This window comes from Meleagris gallopavo, chromosome 1, assembly GCF_905368555.1.
Source record: "Meleagris gallopavo chromosome 1, MGAL_WU_HG_1.1, whole genome shotgun sequence".
Taxonomy (NCBI): domain Eukaryota; kingdom Metazoa; phylum Chordata; class Aves; order Galliformes; family Phasianidae; genus Meleagris; species Meleagris gallopavo.
In genome coordinates, this window is record NC_139404.1 from 127,826,271 (window position 1) to 127,843,421 (window position 17,151).

Below are 17,151 nucleotides of genomic sequence, written 5' to 3' on the forward strand. Positions count from 1 at the left end.
CTCCGTTTACCTTTTTAGAATATGATGATCACTTCATATCAAGCATCATAGAATAACAAATATTAAAAGTATTTTGCTTGCCTTGGTAAGCATGTTGCTGCATTGTTGAAGAGTAGCATACTGCATGTTCGTGGCTTCTGTCCCATGTGCTGTTTCTGATATTAGTCACATAACTTTGATAAAACTTTTGTAGCTGTGATGAACAAGTCTTCAAGGATTTCTTGAACTCAATGCTACTGAGGTTGGCTCATATCTGAGTCTAATGTCTGAACACACGTCCGTACTTAGCGCTGATAATCCTTTTTATGGCTATGCTTTTTAATGTGAACTTCAGTGTGTAAAAGGATTTGGCACACAGTCTGGTTGCTATTCTTATACAGACTCTGGATCGCAGTAAATGTAGAACTTGCATATTTGTCCTTGAAGTGTTTGATAGTAGTAACCTCTACCGTGTATGCTCATGTCTGCTGTTTTCATGGTAAAAAGGAATTATTGAATGTCTGTGCTTTTGTTTACCAAATATAATGTTGTGCTGAAGTCTTGCATTTGTGCACTCTTTTAGATGAGGTGCTGACTTTTGCCTACTATTATTTCAAGAGTCACTTCAGTAGTGCATAAGAGGTTTATTCTGTTTACTATCTACAAAATTATGGTCGGAGTGTAAATTAATAGTTCTGCTTGTTGCCCACTTCCAGTATTAAAATAACCAGAAACTTTCTTTTGTTGAAAGAAAGGCACTTGTCTTTTATGGGGGCATGAAGTTTCACATACTAAGAGAATTGAAATAACTCAAAAATTTGTTTAAGAGAACTAAAAGCTTCACTTTATGATTTAAATAACGTTAATATGAATTTGCTAGGTGAAAACGCGTATGTAAAGACAAGTGATAAAATTGTAAATGAAAAAGATGCAATATGTATGTTTCAGCTGGAAGCTTTAGTTCTAGATATTAGGGGAATTAAGCCCAAGATCAGCATGTGTAATTCAAGGTGAGGGAGGATTAAAGATTAAGTGAAATAAACTCTTAAGAAAATACTTATGTTAAATGGTTGCCTACAGTAATTCCCAGACTTAAGGTGTCCCTTCCAAATGCTTCTGAAAGACAGACATTTTTTATAGCGTCTCAGATAAACAAGATTTATGTGTCTCTCACGTTTGATGTAGATGGCATAAGGAGGTTGTAAAAGGCCTTAGCTAGGGGAAATAGTTGTATGGGACAAGGAAAGCAAAAACAAATGGTGAAGACTTGACGGGTTTTCATAAAGCCTGAATGATACGGAAAAGACAAATTAAGAAAAACCTCTTCTATTGTTTTCCCAACACAAAGCCTCATCAAGTGATGCTTCAGTTGGTAGATTTGAAACAAAAGGTAATATCATACAATACGATACAGTTTGGTACAAGATGCCTTGTGTACCAAAAAGCAAATTCTTGAATTTGTAGAGACCTAAATGTAGCACTCTCGATTTCATTCTGGTCTTATTGGCCTCTGAGAGACAATGTGGGTGTCTACATGAGTGTTAGATATCTAAGCTCCCATTGCAGTAAATGGAAACTAGAGAGCAAATTGGTGAACCAAATATAGGTGCTGAACTTAAATTGGGAGCTTATATAACTAGGACTCAAAATCAGTTGCTTGGTTGTGGAGAGATGCTGCCACTTGAGATGACCTGATACATCAGACATCTGTGTGGGTCTGACAGATATGACACAGGTGCCATGAGGGATTTATGATGTTCTGGAGCATCAGCAGTAAGCTAGACAGAATACACTCAGATGGTGGCAGATGTGTGGCAGCCATTTCCAAATGGGATTGAGATTCAAAGACCTCGACTTCCCTCCAGTGCCCTTGAGCCTTACATTGTTAAAGGCTGCTAAGCTGGGTTACTTAGCTGAGGAAGTACCGTTGTAAGTCTGGCTTCTGTTGAGCTCTTCCATAACATCTACAGTTGGCTGCTCTTTGACAGACAGTGGAAGACTAGCCCTAGATAAGGCATATTAATAAATTCCTAACTTTCAACAATAGCCATCTGTCCTCACTTCCACATTTGATATTTTTCAGTCTTTCTGTGGAAGCTCAATAGTCAGCCTTGAACTAAGGTAACATGTCAAGCAACTCAGCAGATATTTCCAATGCTTTGTTATCCATTGTTGGGAGGATTTTTTAAGAATCACTTCATAAAACAAAACACCTCTGAATTTTTAGCCTATCACTCAAGCAGTAAATTCTGGTCAAGCTGGGCAAATAAGAAAAACTACTCTGTATAAAAAGTTCATTTGCATGAAGCACAGTCACACTCTCAGGTCTAAAATACACACTTGAATGTTCAGGTCAAATAGAAATTCTTATCCAAATGAGAGCTGAAGGAGCTCAAAAAGATGGGAGTTACTTTCACTTATGTAAAGCAGAGTAATTCAGGCAAAAAGAAAGGGGAGCCATTGTCATACAGGGAAGAGATGGGTGCTGCCAGAGGAGATTCCTACCTGCTGCCCAAACACTTCTTGACAAGAAATGAGTAGCTCATTGGAGGCATCCCTCTCTTGAGGAATCTCAGACAATTAGCTTGAATGTTTTTTTTAATCTAGGTATGGTAGATTACATCTCACTCCAGTATATTGAAAGAAGCAGGATAACAGTTAAAGCAAAGGAAAACATCTGAAATAATTAAGTTACGTATTTCATCTATTCAGACCTCCTATTGTGTTGAGCATCAGTAGCAAATGTTCTTAAGCATAACAGTAACTTTTGAGTAACATTTCTCCTTTTTGGAGAAAGGATAATCACAGCTTTAAATATTTTCTCTCTTGTGTACAGGAAAAATTACTCTGCATGATTTAAAGAGATGCAAGTTGACAAATGTGTTTTTTGATACCTTTTTCAACATTGAAAAATACCTCGACCATGAACAGAAGGATCAATTTTCTATTTTGCGGGTGAGTATGAAGCTGTAAAACAAATAATAATAATCTTTCTAGCTACATGCTTAAATCGTTAATATAATTATCATTATAATCATTATAATTAGCATATGATAATGATAATATAATTATCATTATAATTTTGTCTAACTTGCAATGTGGTTGCTTAGGATAGTGAAGGTGAAAGTCCAGAGGTCTCTGACTGGGAGAAGTATGCTGCTGAAGAGTATGACATCTTGGTAGCAGAAGAGGCAGCAAGTGACCAGTGGAATGACGGGTAAGAATGTAACTTAGCTTAGCTGGTACACGGCCTTTCTACTGTTGTAGAACATCATCGTCACTACTATCATTCATGCTATTCTTCTAGACTAGTGCTGTTGCCTCTGTTTAGCCATGAGCTCAGTGATGGAGGAAGAAGTAATTTAAGTGCTCTGATAATGAGTGGTGGCCCTGAACAGTCCATATCGAGACTGGTGCTGTTTAATATCATCACTGTTGACATAGTGGGATTGCGTGCAACCTCAGCAAGTTTGTGGACTAAGCCAAGTTTTGTGGTGTAGTCAACATGGAGGAGGGAAGCAATGCCATCGAGAGAGACTGATCTGCTTAAGAGGTGGGCTTGTGCCAACCTTATCGAGTTCAGCAAGGCTAGGTGCAAGGAAGGTCCTGCTCTAGGGCAGTGGCAATCCCAAGCACAGGTAGGGGCTAGATGATGAGTGGAATGAGAGTGTCTCTTCAGAAGAAGGCTTAGTGGCATTGGTGGAAAGAAAACTTGACACGAGCCAGCGATGAGATGCCCTCACAGCCCAGAAAGCCAGCTGTATCTTGGGCTGCATCATAAGAGGTGTGGGCAAGGGGGAGAGGAAGGTAATTCTCCTTTCCTACCCTCTGCCCTGATGAGACCCCATCTGCTTTCAGTCCCAATACAAGAAAGACATGGAGCTGTTGGTGCAGATCCAGAGCAGGGCCACAGAGATGATCAGAGGGCACCTCTCCTATGAGGGAAGGTTGAGGGAGCTGATCTTGTTGAGCCTGGGGAAGACTAAGGCTCTGGGAGGAAACCTTAAAGCAGCCTCCCAATGCCTTAAGGGGAGACCACCAGAAAGTTGGGAAAGGACATTTTAACAAGGATTGTAGTGATAAGGGCAAGGGGTGATAGTTTTAAACTAGAAGAGGGAAGGGTTTATATTAGACCTATTAGGAAGAAATTCTGGCACTGCCACAGGCTGCCTGGAGAATATGTGTATGCCCTATCCCTCAAAGTGTTCCCAGCCAGGTTGGATGAGGGCCTGGGCAGCAGTGGGAAGTATCCCTGCCTGCAGCAGGGGATTGGGACAAGATTGTCTTTAAGGTCCCTTCCAACCCAAGCCATTCTGTGATGTATAAATATGAGAAGAGGGAAGAGCATTTTTAAATTTCCTTTTGTATCTTGGAAAAAGAGTAAAAGTTGTGTTCCATGAAGAAACAAGAGCTTGGAAAGAGATGGGAATTTGCGTTTGATTTGATAGTGTTTGAATAACTATCTTCTGAGTACAGGACAGACAGAGCCTACAAATAGTATCTGTGCCATTCTTTATTTTTAATGGCTGGAAAAGCTGTTGTCGTGTCTCTGTACTGCTATGCAACAGGCAAATTAAAAAGGTACATTTGAAATGTTAGCATTTATTTAAAGAAAGAAAGTCCTTCTCTGAAAGATAGAATTAATTCTTATAGAATGCTATAAATTAAAGGGTTGCATGCCAATTTTGGGAAGGACAAAATAATGTTTTTTTAAAGGGAGGGGATGACTGTTTTTTACTCAGCCTGATCTTTAGCTGGTGTTATCACAAAGTGTTAGGTTTACCGGGAATGGTACTGAAGCTGGGTTAATAGATTGGTCTACGAAACTACTCAATGGAATCACGTTCACAAATGAAAACGTTTCTTTCCTCCTACCTCTGATGTTCTTGCTGCTCTTTAGGGTGGTTTGGTTAGGTTGTGGATGGACTCAATGACCTTCAAGGTCTTTTCCAACTTGAGCAATTCTATGATTCTATTATTCTATTCTGTTAGTGTTCATGATGGATTTCTAGTATTTAACACTTCTTTGCACTGTCATTCTCTGAAAGAATGCTTCTCCTTATCACCACGTAATACCATTATAAGTCAAATTTGAAGAATGTGGCAGGAAATGAAAGTTTCGTGCTGGACAGATATTGCAGTGTCTAAAGCTTGTTTGTTACCTAGTCTTGCTGAGTAGATGGAAATAATCCCATGCTGAGCTGAGATTCAGTAGCACTTGGGGAGATGTATATGAACTGTAGTTGGCCTAGCCCAGGAAATGGTCCATTCTTTGATCACAGAAACACCAAGGTTGGAAAAGACCTACAGATCATCCAGTCCAACCATCTTCTTCTCACCAATAGTTCTCACTAAACCATGTCCCTCAACACAAAATCCAACCGTTCCTTGAACACCTCCAGGGTTGGTGACTCCACCACCTCCCTGGCAGCCCATTCCACTGCCTGACCACTCTTTCAGAAACGCAGTATTTCCTAACGTCCAGCCTAAATTTCCCTTGGCGCAGCTTAAAGCCATTCCCTCTAGTTCTATCACCAGTTACACAAAAGAAGAGGCCGACCCCCAGCTCACTACAACCTCCCTTCAGGTACTTATAGAAGCAATAAGGTCTTCCCTGAGCCTCCTCTTCTCCAGACTGAACAATCCCAGCTCCTTCAGCCTCTCCTCGTAAGGCCTGTGCTCCAGACCCCTCACCAGCTTTGTCGCCCTTCTTTGAACCGGCTCCAGGGCCTCAACGTCTTTCTTGCAGTGAGGGTCCCAAAACCGGACACAGTACTCGAGGTGCGGCCTCACCAGAGCTGAGTACAGGGGGACAATCACTTCCCTGTTCCTGCTGGCAACACTGTTCCTGATGCAAGCCAAGATGCCGTTGGCCTTCTTGGCCACCCGGGCACACCGCTGGCTCATGTTCAGCTGAGCATCAATCAATACCTCCAGGTCCGTTTCCTCTACGCAGTCTTCCAGTCACTCCACCCCAAAGCCTGTAGCAGTTCCTGGGGTTGTTGCAGCCAAAGTGCAGGACCCGGCATTTGGCCTTGTTGAAACTCATCCCATTGCCTTCAGCCCAGCGATCCAGCCTGTCCAGATCCCTCTGTATGGCCTCGCTACCCCCAGACATTAGACTGGCCCCTAAACAGTGCTGAAGCAGATCTTTTTCCAATGCTAGCATTCACTGACATTAGTTACACACTTCATTATCCACCATGATCAGCAGGTGGTTTATCAGTAAACAGCTTTTGTTTTCCTGCTTCTTGTTTCCTTTCACTTCCTTGTACTCATGCCTGCTTCATTAGGCTTCCTAACATATCTAAACTTTGTCATCTGTTCGTAGATATGAAGCTGAACTGAATGCTGTAGACCATCAGAAGGCCAGTGTCCTGAAGTATCAAATGGAAAAAAGACCATTTTTTGAAATGCCTTCCCATCTGGCTGATGTAGACTTGGATGAATACGACTATGAAGAGGACTTTGAGTAGCGGTTGCAGTCATCACTTGCAGAACAGAAGGGACAGTCTGCAGCGGGTCTGCTACACACCTATATGTTTCAGTGGGTTTTGGTTCCAGGAACTCAGCTTAGTTTTGTGCTAAAAGTATTTAATCACCAAACTACCTTTTACATAAATGCATTTGTATGGAATGATGAAACTTTTTGTATTTATTCAATACTCTATAGTTTGTAAAATAGATTAAAATATTTATTTACAGATGTTGCGTAATTCCTTCTTGGAAGAATAACACTATTTGACTTAAATCTGCTGTTTTTAAAAGAACTCTGTAATTCTAAGTTGACGTGTGGTGCACTGACCATCTCCATCCCTTATGTAAATAGGTATTTCCTGTACTGCTATGGGAGGTGAGCAGGTGATGCATACCCAGTTGGCAATGTGTCTATGCTCATACAGGTCCTAGGGCTTTTCTGCCTTGCCAAGGAAGAGACGGTACTGTGAGCACAGGATTCGTCTCTTTCTTACAGATAGTTTCACTGGACAAGCTGAGCATTTTGGTGCATAAGGAAAACTAATGCCAGAAATAAGTTGCTTTTCTTCTCTGCGTAGTCCTTATTTGCCTCAACTTTAACTTGCTCGGCCTTTTAAATGTCAGTGTTTTCATTGACATTCATTATAAAAAGACAGTTTAATAGTGAAGTCTGTTCGTGTTCATACTTGATCCAAAATGAAAGTTGAAATTCTTGCAGAAGGAACCAATTTTTTTAAAAATCCTTTGTATAAATGTTACCTGATCAGTGATGTGCACTATTTTGTTGTGGGCATTCAGTGCTTTTGTCTGTCCTCCCCTTCAGTTGTTTGCTATTGACACATTCCATGGATATTCATTCAGTGTCACAGCAGCTTGAAATTGTTGCCTCACTGTTAAACAGATTTTGTTGGGAAAAAAAAAAAATGGACAGAAAGATGTAAGTTATTTTTTGGTTGCAGTGTAGATCTGCTTAAAATGTTTTAAAATCATGTTTGTATTTGCAAATAAAGATTTTCATACGTGTAATGTAATGGTTCTAATTAATGTTATGTACTACATATAATTAATTTCCTATTTAAAGACCCATTTAAGGTATTATGGGTTACAAATGTATGCAGCCTGGTTAGATAATTACACCAAGCTGCATATTTAGAGCAATTGAGTTCTAGCAGCCTTTTTCATCCCAAAGGCAGTGATGCTGAACAGCTGGATGTGGAACAGAGATCTGCTCTGCTCATCACACACCCTCAACCAGTGCCCTACGCCCCTGTGCAGCTTCAGCAATGAAAGCAATCAGCTCCTCCCTGCAATCAGCCTGACTCAGGGCAGTGCAGCCCATTTAAATACTGCTCTGGGGAGTTTCAGAAAATAAACCTGTGGGCTACTATTCCAATCGTTATAGTAACTTCCATGTCACATTTCAGATTCCTCAAAATGCTTGATAGATACTTTCACTACATCCCTGTAATTTGGGGGTTTAAAACAGTAAAGAACAACAGACAAAGGGTTTAAGCTCTGCTCCCTGAAGTTGGGAGGAAGGCTCTTTTAGAAGATAATCCTGAACTTGTATTGCTGTTCAGAGATTGTGGCATTCTGCTTTGCTTCGCTTGAAATCCTTCAGCTGGAAGCCAGTTTCTTACAACCACTTGTCCACAGGCAACTACAGCAAAGGCCTCTCTTACCACATTTCTCTACCAAACAGCCTCATTTTCTCTGCAGAGGCTGTAGTACTGTAGCTATTATTGCTACTTTGTGGTTAATGAATCGCCTCGTAATCCCTGCCCTCAATTATACTTCTGCTACCCAGTCCCCTCTTTTCCTAATAGTCTAATGGAGCAAATCATGGCATCACAGTAGAAATGCCTTTTCTTGCAATACCCAGAATTAGAAAGATTATTGTACCTTCCCTCCAGAAGGAATATTTCCATTCCAAGTACCTTCTTATATGACTTTCAGAGCATTTCCCTGCTTGATGAGGCATGAGCTCTGTGTTCCTACTGTACCTGCAGTACCCATGAATAGCAATGGTTAATGTGATTTATTTTACACAGTTACAATCCAAAATATATAGAGTGTGTGTATATATATATATATATATAAAAAAAAAAAAAAAGCTGATGGATTAATGCAGCATACAGTTCCACAGTGTAGCAAAGCAGCAAAAAAAATCCCCAGCCTCCTCTCCCCAACCAACTCTTGTGAAGCTCATTTCCAAACTCTTAAGGGAAACATGGTGATGAATGGGTTGTATTTACAGCCTATTTACATTATCTTTTCACGCTTTTCATTTTCCAAGTAAATACCGCATGATTACAGTGTATGGAGAATTTATTCCAGAGGAAAATACTCAGCTGGTCCGCTGTTGTTTTCTTTGTTGCTACAAGTCTTGAATCAAGTCTCTTGGGCACACGCCCTCATCCCCACATGCAACAAACGCCATTTCTGTGAGCACTGGCATTCAGGAATACTTCCAGATGACTGGGTCCAAGTCACCTGGCATTACCCCGCAGGCTCTTTTCTCCGTGCTGTGATTGTGTACAAGGAGATACACACATATCCATCTATCCTGGGCACCCCAGAAGGTAAAGAGTGCATTCAGCAGTACAATAAATAGATGAGACATGCTTGCTCAAATCAGAGCCGGGGCAGAATCTTCAAGTCAGAGTATGTTAGTACCCTGGTTCCAATACTTGGGTTGGAATTTCTTCCAAGACCACATAGAAGTCGTGGATTAAGTTGAGTAATGATGTTCACAGCTCTCCCACCCCTGAAGCACACCACCCATCACACCAGGAATCCCCATAACCAGCAGTGCGGAGAATTCAACCACAGTGCTAGAAACTGGCACAGGGTGGGTGCCTACAGGGACGAGACTTGACTGACACACATCTCCTGCTGCCTTGCTTGATGCCATTGCAACAACACTGTTCAGTTTTACAATTTGAAGAAAGAAATGGTACTGTGTTCTTCATTTCTCTTCATCTTCTCAGTTTGTTAATTGTCCTATACCATAAGAAAAAATAAAAGTCAGTCTCAGTCTCACACTATCAAGAAAACATCACATAAGGGCACATAAAGAATGAGAATAAAAACAAAGCTTCCAAACATTTAGTAATGTGGCCAAAGCCAGCTCTCAGTAAGCATCTGGTCCACTGATATGATTCATTTCTTTTATTACCTATCTTCACTAGGAGCTGCTCCAGGCCCATTGTCTAAGCCAATATTTTTACATTTGAGCAAAGCCTACTACTTTTTCTTCCAGTCAAAGTCAGTCAGTCCACTACTCAGATATGAGGTGAAATTATTAACAAGAACACCTCACTTAAGAAGTAAAAACCATCAGCTAAGGTCTTGGAATGCAGCTATTTTGTTAGACACCAAGTAGCCATTAGAAATCAAGGGGTTACTTGAACCACTACCAAAAACTGTCAGTGAAACACTAATTTGCATTGTATCAAAAGTTCAGAGAGCAGACGGAAATGCAAGAGAAAAAACCTGAAGGAAATGCTCTGCCTTGCAATGGCTGGCACAGCAAACCTTCAAATGAAGGAAGGGCAGTGACCAGCTGCAACCCAAAAGCCTCATGCCCTCACTTTTCTTCCCCTTTCATTCCAGTTACTGCTGCAAGACCCATGGTGTACAACAGCCTATTTGAGTCCATGCACTCCACCATCCCATGTCATTCACTGCCCCAAATACTCATTCCTCAGCTGAGCTGAAACCCAGACAGGCAGCTGCAGTTTGGCTACGCTCTCCTACTCGATTCCAGAGGCACAGTGCCCTCAATACAAACTCCAGGCTACACCAGCTGCCACTCTGAGCCCACAACACTTAGGTGCTTCCCTTTAAATCCCCAGCTGCTCTGGGGACAATCTAGTCTCCCTAACAGCCCCAAATGGAAAATGGTAAGAAGCAAGGAACAGCCCTGGGCTGATCCCAAGTTCTTGTTGTTTTTTTAATCTAAAAAGCACAATGCAAACACAATTTCTGAACCAGATATCATTCCTTACAGGCCTATGGCAGTACCATCTCTGCAAGGTATCAGTAAATATGAAGCACTGCAGCAAAGGACTCCAAATATGGTTTTAAAGTGAGACAGGGGAGATTTAGATTAGATATTAGGAGGAAGTTTTTCCCACAGAGGGTGGTGACACACTGGAACAGGTTGCCCAAGGAGGTTGTGGATGCCCCATCCTTGGAGGCATTCAAGGCCAGGCTGGATGTGGCTCTGGGCAGCCTGCTCTGGTGGTTGGCGACTGCACATAGCAGGGGGTTGAAACTGGATGATCACTGTGGTCCTTTTCAAGCCATTCTATGATTCTGTGATCATTTAAGAACTTCACAATATGGGAAAAGGAAACTGGATCTTCTCATAATCCCCCCATGCTGGTCTTCAAAGTATCTAAGGACGTCCACATGCTGCAGTAGCAATTGCCTTAGGAACACAAATAGATGTCCTGAAGAAGGAGATCTCAGATACAGCAGGAAGGGAAGAGGGGAGAACTCCTTTTCTCAGCCAGCAAGGGGCCACAAGATGAGCACGAGAGCTCACAAGGTGGGCACTCACAAGGTTCTGAACTCTTCTTCCTCCACCCCACATAGTGTTGTGTGCAGCACTAGAAAACACAATCCAAAATTACCTGTTCTGCAACAACCACATCAACATCAACATCTTCGCTTGTGTCTTCTGCTTGTCCCTCCACTGAGATTTCTTCTGTCTTAATCTCATCTTTGCTGGAGTGGGGGAATAAAAAAAAAAAAGAAAAAACTATATCTTAAGAAACACTTTAAGAGAGATTTCGCATTGCACAAATTTGATTAAGGCAGCTCTGTGACATCAGGGGACAATCGAGCTAAAGGAGCAAATGTAGAGATTGGTCTGAGGAAAAAAAAAAACACACAAGCCGAAGAGCACAGTCTGCACCCTTTGCCCACAGAAGGATTACAAAAATCTTAAGGAGAGGCGGTTAGAGAAACTCCAGCTATCGATGAGAGGACAAATGAAGGAGCTTTAAAACATAAAAGTCTCACCTGCGTCTCCTCTGCAGCCCTCCTGGACATCGCAATGGCAAATGTTCCTTCAAGTGCTTCTCTTGAGATTTCAGCCTCTTTCTGCTTCTCCCTGCTGCAGAGGTAAGCTGGGAAGCACACTCTAAGGCTGCTTCCTGGCCTGCTGCTTCAGTGTGGCTGGTTTCAGGCAAAGACCCTGGAAGAGAGTGAGCTATTCTTCAGCTTCACCCTTGGAGGTCTCACAACGGACATTTCTGACAGCACTGTCTCCCATTACTGGGAAGCAATGGAGGCCAAGCTCAAAGGGAGATTTGGAGCAAAGCGTTCATTGATTTCATTTGCCCACTCAGCATTTTTGCAATTTAGATTTCTCATCGCAGCCCCAATCTTAAGTGCTATCAGTACCCCTGAGTCTGTATCACCCTCAAGAAGGGCCTCTGGGACATAAAAGATTTTGAAGGCAGATCACTGAAAAAATCTGAGAAAGGATGAGATAAACTTAAGGTCATTCTGGAAAATTCCCTTTCCTGCCCATATTACACATGTCCAAAGCACTTAGCACTTTTACTGGCAATTGTTTTCATTATGACTTTAATACATTTAATTAATCCCTAACGTAAGCATGCAGGAAATATCTCTTTACAGACTGGAAGTTGATGAGAGCAGCCCACCTAAGTACAATTCTTTGGAACAGAAATAGAATCCTAGTTTAGAAGGCGAGGTTCCCCAGGAATTCAACAAAGGATGATTTGGCCCAGATCATCTGGGGAATCAAACTCTGGAAACACCTTTTGCAATCATCTGCAGGGCCTAAAGCTGCAATGCTCTTAAACAGCTGAAAGCAATGACCAAATCCCAGTAGCACAGACCTCAGTACAGAGAATTCACAGTTATCATGCAAGGTCTCCCAGGCCAACCAACCTTCTCCCATTCAGTGACCGAGAGACCTTCAGCAACAATAGAGCTGAAGGCAAAAGGCACACATTTCCAACAGGAAAGTCCTTAAGCACCCAACAAAACGTGGTACTGCTAATGCAAAGCATGAAGTGCCTTTTAGCTGTGTTTATTTTGTCCCAGCAAATTCAGAACAGTCATTTTTCATACCGTTAGATAATTTCCTTTTAAAAGACAATGCCTTGGATGTGCCCATGGGAGGCCATTCTCCTGAGCTGCCAAGGACGGAGCTCTCCTCATCTTCATTTGCCAACAAGGAGTTTCTGTACAAAATCAATGGCTGCCATTTGTCCCGGCTGCAAGGCAGTGGTTCTGCTACATACCTCTGTAAGTAGTCATACCTAGAGGAAAAAAAAACAAAACCAAGTGTAAGAATACTCAGTATTTTTTCCACTCAATACCTAGGCAGGGTATTGCTAGGATGGTATTTTCCTTTCACTGTTGAAAGGTGCAGACAGAACTGTCAAGGAAGAAAAAAGAAAGAGCATCCCTTTCCTTATTTCTGACAATCATAGACATCTCTAAAATACGTGAATATTTAAAATGCAAATGCCTTCACATCATTAGAAACAACACTTGATTCCCAGGAATTACAGAATTGCATCAGTCTCCAAAAAGAACTTCCCATGTACGAAGTCACTGCCAATTGCTGCTGCCAGGAGCAGCGTGAACAGAGCAGGACTCTGAGAGGGCATACCACTGCTCCTGGTTGCCCTTTTCTGCCCTAAGGACTGCAGCACACAGCAGATCTCAGGTGATGGCAGGTCAAGAAGTGGGGTACTTTTGCCTGGAGTGACTCTTTAGTCAATGTTTTTATTTTTTATTTTTTTTTAATGAACAACCAAAAAAAACCATTTCTCTGTAATATCATACCAAACTCCATCCAATTCTCCTTGGTTCACAATATAATTTAAAGTGTCTAAAAACAGCAGTTGGCACCTTTGTAATTATGACAACAAACAGGCTGCAGAAAGCAATGCTTCAGATGCTCTTTCTGCCTGAATCAATCCACAGACCTGATGCTGGCTCTCCTCCCAGGTGAATAATCACCAAGCTACCACCTCTTCTGGAACAAAGAGGTCTCCTTCAAACATTCTTTTTGAAAAAATGCCCTTTGTCAGGATGCTTCTGACAAAGTCTTTCTGACTTTCTGGCCCAAGGAGGCTGTGGATGCCCCATCCCTGGAGGCATTTAAGGCCAGGCTGGATGTGGCTCTGGGCAGCCTGGTCTGCTGGTTGGTGACCCTGCACATAGCAGGGGGTTGAAACTGGATGATCACTGTGGTCCTTTTCAACCCAGGCCGTTCTACGATTCTATGATGATCCATTTCTGTATCGTAACAATAGGAAAAGAAAACCAAAGTCTGACTCAGACTGAAACTGGACATTCATTACATTTCAGCTACAGCTCATCACTTGGAAATCAAGCCCAGTGTGGCTAAAACAGACCCCACATTAGCAAATACCAACAGTGACAGTTTTAACACCAGCCCGTACAGTACATTATTCTTCCTCTGATTAAGAGTGTGGCCTGGAAAATATCAGACATTTCATTTGCTTTGCAAAAACAAACCGAATTGGTGCCGTGAGGAGGTTAGGGTAAGCGCTGACTCCAAAACAATTACAGTCATGGGCCGTGGGGGCCCCAGGAATCAAGAAACCCCGCTAATGGAATTTGTCGGTTTCAAACAAGCATGTATTGTAACTACTGTTTAGGGGTCTAATCCAACTCCTATCCGTGTCAACGCAAAGACTCCTACTGATTCAGAATCGGGCCCTTCATGCTGCTTGTTATTCAATAACTCATTTCTTGCGTGCGCCTTGTGGCACAGACCAAGCGACAAGTCTGATATTTCATGGCCGGGGCAATTACAGGCGGAGGAGGTTAAAATCCATTTACTTTGCTGGTGTTGAAATATTCTCCTTTCTAACAAATGCCCATATTCTGCATCCCATCTGTTAAAGGTACGCTCACATATGTTAATATACAAACCTGGACATCAAACCTATGATTAATAATAAAAATGAAAGTAACCAGATGTTTATTTCTAAAAGTTAATGTTGACCCAAAACATTCCATCAAGTAATTTATGATGCAGCTAAACCTAAATATTCCTAAGTGGAAATATAATCTCCAGCCCCTGCAAGGCGTTTTAAGCCTCCCAGAATAGAAATTGTTACTCCAGAAAAAATAGCCCAAAAGTATCTGTGGATAAAATTCCAATTTCCCCCTTTGTGATTTTATTGTTTCCCATTTGTTCCCAGCAGCAGTGGGTGGGTCTGAGGCAGTAAGGACTAAAACTCAAGGAGCGTTCCCTGCTCGGTTTTGTACATCCCACAGAAGTTTTCAATAACTAAACCTACCTGGGTGTACAGAATACATTCAAGGATATACTTCTGGAAAATATCCACTGGTCAAGTAGTTAAATATAGCCACAGGAAAAAAAAAAGAAATGAGGATACGGCCCACATCAATGATGAATTGTTTTCCTCTTGTTTAATTGAAAATAGCAGTCCTTGGAGGTAAATGAAATCACGTTTTTCAAAGATGGGTTAGCAGAAATCTACTTATTGCACAAGTATCACCACACAGATGATCACAGATCTTTCAAATCATGGCAAGGTGGACAGAGAGACACTCCAAAACCAATTCTAGCATTTGATCTCAAAGACACTCTCTGAGAAAACTGCATGAACAAAGAGGATAATCCACAGGTGGTGAGAACTTCCACTTTAGACTTAGAGGGTTGTAACCAGTATATGTCAAAGATTTTTCATCTCTTTCTGCATTTTATGTTTTAATCAATTTTTTAAAATTTGTTGTCTGAGTAGCTGGCGACTGGTAATTAATTTTATTTGTCATGTAAAGTAACAGAAAATCTTACATTTTGCCACTTCTGACGCCTGTTATATAAAACCTTGTTGAAGACTCCAATGGAAGTTTACCTCCAATTTCAGACAAAGTGACACAGGAACAAACGAGTTACATGGAACTCAGCAAAATGAACACTGGAGTAATTCACTAAGACATTCAAAAAGGCAAATATGTCTTAATGCTTATCTTACTCGCCCACATCTTTAACTGTGCTCTCAGAAAAATGGAAATACCTGTCATATATTTGGAAAGAGGTATTAGAGTGTCTTGTAAATAAAGGATTGAAGTGCAGAGATCCAAAATAAGAAGCGCTGACCAAAGAAGCAATGACAAAGGTCAAAAACAAGGAAGTTACTTCCTTGCCAAAAATGACTGCTGTTAAGACAGTCAAATGCAGTAACACCTCTCTGTTCAGATGCATAAGGCCCTGTAATACCAAAATAATAATACTACCCTTATATTATATTTAAATACATAAACCAATGTACAACACAAGGGGCCATCTGGATCAGGGCCTACTTCCTTGTAAACAGTAGATTCTCCAGTTTAAATATCTCCATTACTAATAGAATCATGTGTATTTCCATTCCATGGAACTCATGATTCAGTCCTGAGCCTGTGGAATTTGACTGTTACAAAGCAATGATCCAGGTTTTACCTCATTCTCAATATTTTGTTTCGTTTCTCAGAAAAGCCTTCTTGCCCCTCCACTAGCAAGCTGCAAATCTCTGCCACCTGTGTCACAACCATGCCTGAAAGAGTTCATGAATGGATACTGCACTTTCAAAAGTAGGTCCTACAAAAGCTACTATAAAATTCTGAGTGTCTCTAAAACCAAGAGCTGCAAGGGCAAATTGATTTCAAAAGTTCTCTGAGAAGCCCTTGAGCAACTTCTCTAGCACTCAATCACTGAAGGCCAAGTACCCTGAGCACAGACAGACAAAACACAACCTGTGCGTCACAGTGAATGAGATCTTAACTTACACTACTCTTCTGTCAGGCTTTAGCAGCTTATTGGAAAATTCACTGATGATTAACAGAAAGCTTAAGTTAGGAGGCAAGCATTTCCCATCTGTTCCAGTAGCTCCTTGAAAGGCAAATTCAATCCCTTTCCTATTAAAAGAAAACAAAAATTGAGTGAGAATCGAGTAATAATATAAAAAAAAAACTAACAAACTCAATGGTCATGGATAAAGCCATGCTACATGGCACATACTTGTGTATCATGGCAACAGATTCTCTAGATTTCAGCTGGTCCCAGCCAAACGTTAGAGAAAATCGCCGTGCAAGTTCTTTCATATTTGTGAAGGAAACAGAAGACAAGTCCACACCAGTACTGCTGTCTTGACTTTCTGCATGTGTTTGAAACAGCTGCAAAAGAAATCCCAGATCAGCAACCACATGTAATCCTACAGCCAAACAAAGCTTCAGGAGAACACAGAGAGATGTACGCCAAGCAACGGTTAGCTTACACAGACAGAAGCCTTACAAAAGAGCAGGTAAGTCATATTTCAACAGTACACAACTGCAACAAGCACCAGGAACTCATTCAAAAAGTGCTGCTCTGTCTGACAGGCACAAATTCACAAAACAACAGGTAGAAAAAGATATGTATATAAAAAGAATCAATTGATGATCAAGTGATGGCCCCACTGACACCGTCTCCTAATGGTAGGTCTTCCAAATCAAGCCCAAGAGGACTATCTGCCTGAGTTCTCAGAGTATCAGAATGCAGATACAGCACACAAGTTCGGTGGCAGCACAGACCAATTTCCAAGAGTGAGACTGGGTCAAAAGCAAGTCTCAAGTCCAATTTCTACATTTTGGTGTTTTGTTTTGTTTTTTTCCCCCAATACT

The 17,151-nt window shown here is 41.4% G+C and overlaps 2 protein-coding genes across 4 annotated transcripts in view; one reads left to right on the top strand and one right to left on the bottom strand.

Moving 5' to 3' along the window:
• PPP2R3B (protein phosphatase 2 regulatory subunit B''beta) overlaps nucleotides 1-7,482 on the top strand; it is a 49,222-nt gene extending 41,740 nt beyond the window's left edge. For both annotated transcript variants that reach the window (XM_085213294.1, XM_010727064.4), the window contains 3 exons: nucleotides 2,816-2,934; nucleotides 3,090-3,196; nucleotides 6,311-7,482. In XM_085213294.1, the coding sequence (XP_085069420.1) occupies nucleotides 2,816-2,934; nucleotides 3,090-3,196; nucleotides 6,311-6,455 (371 nt within the window). In that variant the 3' untranslated portion in view covers nucleotides 6,456-7,482. The remainder of the gene's footprint in view (nucleotides 1-2,815; nucleotides 2,935-3,089; nucleotides 3,197-6,310) is intronic.
• A 1,205-nt stretch (nucleotides 7,483-8,687) lies between these two features.
• Nucleotides 8,688-17,151, bottom strand: part of LOC100546621 (cohesin subunit SA-2-like) — a 58,526-nt gene continuing 50,062 nt past the window's right edge. For both annotated transcript variants that reach the window (XM_085213273.1, XM_085213279.1), the window contains exons 28-33: nucleotides 16,511-16,665; nucleotides 16,279-16,407; nucleotides 12,571-12,761; nucleotides 11,488-11,662; nucleotides 11,097-11,190; nucleotides 8,688-9,459 (exon numbers count right to left, since the gene is read on the bottom strand). In XM_085213273.1, coding sequence (XP_085069399.1) covers nucleotides 9,451-9,459; nucleotides 11,097-11,190; nucleotides 11,488-11,662; nucleotides 12,571-12,761; nucleotides 16,279-16,407; nucleotides 16,511-16,665 — 753 coding nt within the window. In that variant the 3' untranslated portion in view covers nucleotides 8,688-9,450. The remainder of the gene's footprint in view (nucleotides 9,460-11,096; nucleotides 11,191-11,487; nucleotides 11,663-12,570; nucleotides 12,762-16,278; nucleotides 16,408-16,510; nucleotides 16,666-17,151) is intronic.